The sequence below is a fragment of the Limulus polyphemus genome, unplaced genomic scaffold (genome assembly GCF_000517525.1).
Source record: "Limulus polyphemus unplaced genomic scaffold, Limulus_polyphemus-2.1.2 Scaffold63, whole genome shotgun sequence".
Lineage (NCBI taxonomy): Eukaryota > Metazoa > Arthropoda > Merostomata > Xiphosura > Limulidae > Limulus > Limulus polyphemus.
In genome coordinates, this window is record NW_013665673.1 from 242212 (window position 1) to 247749 (window position 5538).

Genomic DNA, 5538 nt, shown 5'->3' on the forward strand with positions numbered 1-5538 from the left:
CAAAACCCGGTTTCTAGCGTTGTAAGCCCGCAGACCTCCCGCTGAGCCACTGGGGGGGGGGGCTCGGGGAAAGAGATCCCTAATAAAAACTGAGCTTAATACTGCATAGCCTATAGTTCTTTTCATAAAATTCACAAATTAAACAAAAATGCATTGTGTAAATTTATTTTATGTACAATCCAACATTTATTGCATGTACTAACCGCTTTAGAAAAGTATAAATTACACAATTACATGAACTGAAACTACTTCACATACAAATAATTTAAAAAGAAGAATGTAATTACCCGTTTATCGCTTATCCACGCTACAGTTCATTAACAGGAAATTGGACACCCGATTATGCCTGATTTAAATATTTAGAAAAAAATCCACTTACTTATGATCCAATCAGCACTGATTATTAGACATATGTCTGCATCTGCCGAAAACTTTTTTAAGCTGAGAATTAGCAATGGGTTCATAATAGAACCCCATCGGATTTTTTAGTACATTTTAAACCACATTTCTGGGGAGGGGTCCATGACTTTCTTGATTACAGGATCCCCTATGTATGTATGCTTGTTTGTTTCAAAAATTCGGGTAAGGCTACATGAGGATTATCTTCGCACAGCTGTCCCTAATTTTGAACTGATAAACAAGATGGAAGGCAGGGCAGCTAGTCAACAGCACCAACCGCGAACTCTTGGCCTATTTTTGTCCAACCGAATAGTGAGATTTGAGCGTCACTCTTATAATGCACCCACAGTCTCAAAGTACGGAGCACATTTTTGCGAAAACCGGACGAAAACAGTGAATCTTCCGATTCACAATTTTGGCACGCTAAGAACTGTGCACGCCTGGCCCAAACATTATGGTCAGTGTTGCAATTAACTCCACTTATTATGTATTTTACATAAGGTATGAGTGATTTCGCCCCATTTTCTGGTTACGTCTTTACACTGCGTATAGAAAAAAGTAAAAATATTTAATGACTCAATGTGATACAATACTTAGATCCCAGCTGTAATTAATGTTGTCCCCCAGTGGTACAGCGGTATGTCTGTAGACTTACAACGCTAGAAACCGGGCCATAGCAGATAATGTCTGTGGTAATAGCACCCAAATACGTTGTGGATATCTCACCTATCAGACAAAATCCAAACGCTGATGTTAAACTACTCAGCCGTCATGGAAAATCAAATAAGGGTACGAAACTGGGTGTTTACATCCACAATGTCTCAGTTTCTACTGCCTTTCAGTCAAATAGTTTCAGTAAACCGATGGGCACAGTGGTCACTTCCGCTGTTAACTGATGGACGCGGTGAAGTAAAACTCGGTATGTTGACCAGTTTGACCATATAAAAGGCAACGTAAGCATTACAGTGACTTGCTTGAATATGGTTTGGTCGATGGCTTTTATGTTCATAAGTACCATATAGTGTGACCATGATGCATATCATCATAACACACCATACAACTGTGTAGGTTGTCTTCCGCATGATCATATTAACTTACCAAGTTTCACAAGATTGTGTCCACTGGTTTCCTGAATGTAGTTGTCTAAACAGCGGAAGTGACTTTTGAAACAGCCGGCATATATATATATATATATATATATAATATTTTAATACGTATCTCACCTTCTTTCATTGTCCACGAAAAGAGTCTGGTGTTTCCTCCGTCCCCCACCTTTTGAAAAGCAAATTGGTAATAGCCACTTGTGGTACTAAATGCGTGACTTTTGTAAACGACGTAGTCTTGTCTCTTGGATAAACACAGCTTTTCGGATTGCGATCTACCGCTTATTGAAACACTAGGGTGAGTAGCAGCATCTTCTAGGACAGATGGGCTGTCTGAAATATCACAAAATTCAGAAAGATTTCCTGTGAAGAATATCAAATAACAGAAAAAAATCAAAGCATTCAACACACTTATTAAGCTTATCAAACGTACGGTTAGTAACTAAACCTTCAAAATCAGATAAAAGAAGGATAATAATTACGATTATAACACATTTTAAAAGAATCGATACTGGTAATAATAAAATGAACTACCTTCAGAATATAGATGTATTTTAACTCAAATTAGGAAGGTTTGGATAATGCATTATAATCTGGAATATTGCATAACCTAAAAATAAAAGACGCAGCAGAGATAATTTGTTTCCACAAAGCTTAACAATGGGCTATCTCTGCTACGCTCATCGCATGGATAAACCCCCGAATTTTAGTGTCATAAGCCCTAAAGTTTACTACTGAGCTACCACTAGGGGGCGGAACAAATCTCGGTGATAAACATTTTTTTTAACTCTTGTACTTGCTGTAATTTGTAAACGCCTCTTCGTTAGATGTTTACACTCAAGTCTTTAAAGTAATTTCACTCTAATTTTTAATTACGTTATTCCTTTACTCTTTGGACGTCTAACTATTTTGATATCACTGTTGTTGTTGTTGTTTTTATCGAAGAATAGGTAAAAATAGATACCTTGTCTCAGACCACCCTCAGTTTTATGAGCCACATTTCTTATTATTTATTCTTAGTTAACAGGAAACTATTTACATGTACGTTTATCTAGGAGATTAGCATAACCTACTGACAACAAGGGACCGTTTAGGTCCTTCAAGAAAACTGTGCTGGAAAAGGTAGACATTTAAACTCACTCTTTACTTTTCAGGAAATCATCAATTCGTCTCTTAAACTTCTGTAAAGTGCCGGCATCCATTACTGCTGACAGGAACTTATATCATAACTCAATCCCTCTGACAGAAAAATAAAACTGTCTTAAATGAAGCTATTGTTCTCTCGTCTGCAGAATATAGCACAAACAAACCAAAGCCTATATTCTATCGAACCCCCAGATAATCTTGTAAACTTGAATAACGTCACCTGTTACTCTTCCTTTCTCATAAGTTAAGAGATATCAACCTATGGAAAATTCATAACATATAACATATCCTTTCCGCCCCTGGAATCATCCTAGTTGCCTTCCCATGAGCCCTTTCCACAAAGTCAATTTCTTTTTTTAGACAGAGATAAAAAATGCACATATTATTCCAAGTGAGGCTGAAATAGTTATTTGTATAGTAATTTATAATCACGATCTCCGTAAATAAATCTCAAAATTCCATTCGCTCTATTACTAGTAACAGAGCACTGCTTCGATGGTTTGAGTGACATATCCATCACTTTGCCAAGATCTTTTTCTTCAGTCACGATACTGGGCGGGTTCCCCTCTGTATTAGAGATATGATTCAAATTATGATAACTTAAATATATTCCCTTGCATTTTTTATAATTAAAACCATTTACCAAATGTTTTATACAACTTACCAATTGATTCAAGAGATTCAGTGCTACATCCACATCCTTAATACTAATTATGTTCCTATCATTATCATTAATGTAAATAGGAATAAGGAAACGCCCAAGGGTCCAGTTTATAACAACCTTTTGCTTTCTTCTATTCATCCACCCTACAATCCAGTTAACTAGTCTTTCCCCATCCCATACTAATATTATTTTCTTAGTTAATCTTTTTGAAAATCTAATAACACAAAATCCACACACCCTTTCGCTCGTCCACATAACAAGTAACATCATAGAAAAGAGATAACTGATAAGTAAGTCAATATTTTCCTTTTGCAATTCCACGTTAGCTTTCATTTGTGATATCATATTTCACTAAATGAATTTAAAGCTTCTTTTATCAGACTCTAGAAGTGTTCCCAATAAAAAAGCAACACTAACTTGATCAATAATTTCCTAGACAAATTTTATTACCCCCTTTAAAAATGGAAGTGAAATAAGCAATTTTCCATTCCCGCTCACTCTCTATCATCCGACCGAAAATGAAAGAGAGATAGAGGATTATACATATAATTTTTGACCTCTTTGAAAACTCTGGGGAAAATTCTGTCTGGCGTTGGCGCTTCATCGACTTTTAATCTCTCAATTTCCCTATTTACTGCCAAGGGTCGAATATCTGTATGATTCATGCGAGTTCCAATATTTTCCATTTTCTACAGATGCAGTTGACATACTTCAAACTCGAACTTCATGCTATGTTTAGAAGTCATTCACTGAAAAGTTCAGGAGAAGAGAATTTTCAAAGTTGTGTGTAAATAAAGGTTTAGCAAAAAATCTAGAAATAAAGCATTATTTATTAACTACGGATATTTCAGGAACTAGTTCAGGACAGGAGTCACGAAGATGTGTCTTTCATTATCTATTAACTACGGATATTTCAGGAACTAGTTCAGGACAGGAGTCACGAAGATGTGTCTTTCATTATTTGCGTTTACCAGATGATATCTCAAGTATTCATAAGGTTTATTTTTTAGGAGGGAGGAGGAATTACTTTGATAACATTTTCTTTATTATACTTTATTCTCATAATGTTCAATAGTATCAAAGTATTTTCTTCAGTGCAAATCCATATTTTATAATACTAAGCGAACATAAAATACAGGATGTTCTCCAACATGAGAACAACTCCATATTACTGTATGTACGAACTAGGCCTAGAATTTTAAATACTACTTCTACAATGTACTTGCTAACACAGTTTCACGCTTTCATAATGCATTTACTCTTTTTTCTTGTTTTAAGTTTTAGCACAAAGCAATCCAATCGGTTGTCTGCGCTCTGTTCACCTCAGAGAATCGAATACCGGATTTTAGTGTTAAACCGTAAACTTACCCTCACCAACTGGGGTGGATTAATGCTGTCACAGTCGAGACACTGCCTGAAAATATTTCGTCAAATCTCTAAATTTGTTTGAAATTAGTATTTCTAGATATCAATTCAACCGAAAAATTCCAGTTTATACCAAACTCGCGTCAATGTTTAATTAAATTGTTTTTATTTCAAATGGCACTGACCTTTGTTAACACATATGGGACAACAGCGACCTATGACCTTCTGGGGTTTAGCACACGTGAGTCCTCTTAATGAACAACCTATGCGCCCACATTCAACTTTTCCCATCTATGATAAATATAAAAGATATCAAGTCACTAGTTACACCTTAATTTTTGGTTCTTTCCTATCAATCTAAAAAATCATTAAAAGCACCTGTAAAAACTTCCTTATATATAATGCATGCAAAATGGTTAATATAAAAGTGCTTTTACTCAACCCCAACTACCGACAAGTATGATAAAAATTAGTACTGGTAATACATTTTGAAGAAGAAATATTGTTTGGTTCTAGAACTGATTTTAATCTATTTTCTCAACATTAGGTTTGCTACTATAGTACATAGAGCTCAGAAGACAAAGAACAATGACAACACTGTATATTTTTTGCATAGCAAAAGTCTAATGTTAATTTAAAACGTTTTATATAACGTTTATTATTTTGAAATTGTAGAATATGACTAACCATAATAGGTATTAATAATGGTTGGAGACGGCTTGAATGGGTAATGAAGAAAAACTTTAATATAAGTTTAACATAACAGCAAATGTACAACGTTTCGACAAGGTTTTGTCTTCATGAAGTACAAGTAATTTACACTGACACCGATATATATATATATATATATATATATATATA

General features: G+C 34.9%; 1 protein-coding gene across 2 annotated transcripts in view; it reads right to left on the reverse strand.

Moving 5' to 3' along the window:
• LOC111087232 (chordin-like protein 1) overlaps positions 1 to 5538 on the reverse strand; it is a 36944-nt gene that overhangs the window by 2416 nt on the left and 28990 nt on the right. For both annotated transcript variants that reach the window (XM_022393184.1, XM_022393188.1), the window contains exons 9-10: positions 4863 to 4968; positions 1623 to 1835 (exon numbers count right to left, since the gene is read on the reverse strand). In XM_022393184.1, coding sequence (XP_022248892.1) covers positions 1623 to 1835; positions 4863 to 4968 — 319 coding nt within the window. The remainder of the gene's footprint in view (positions 1 to 1622; positions 1836 to 4862; positions 4969 to 5538) is intronic.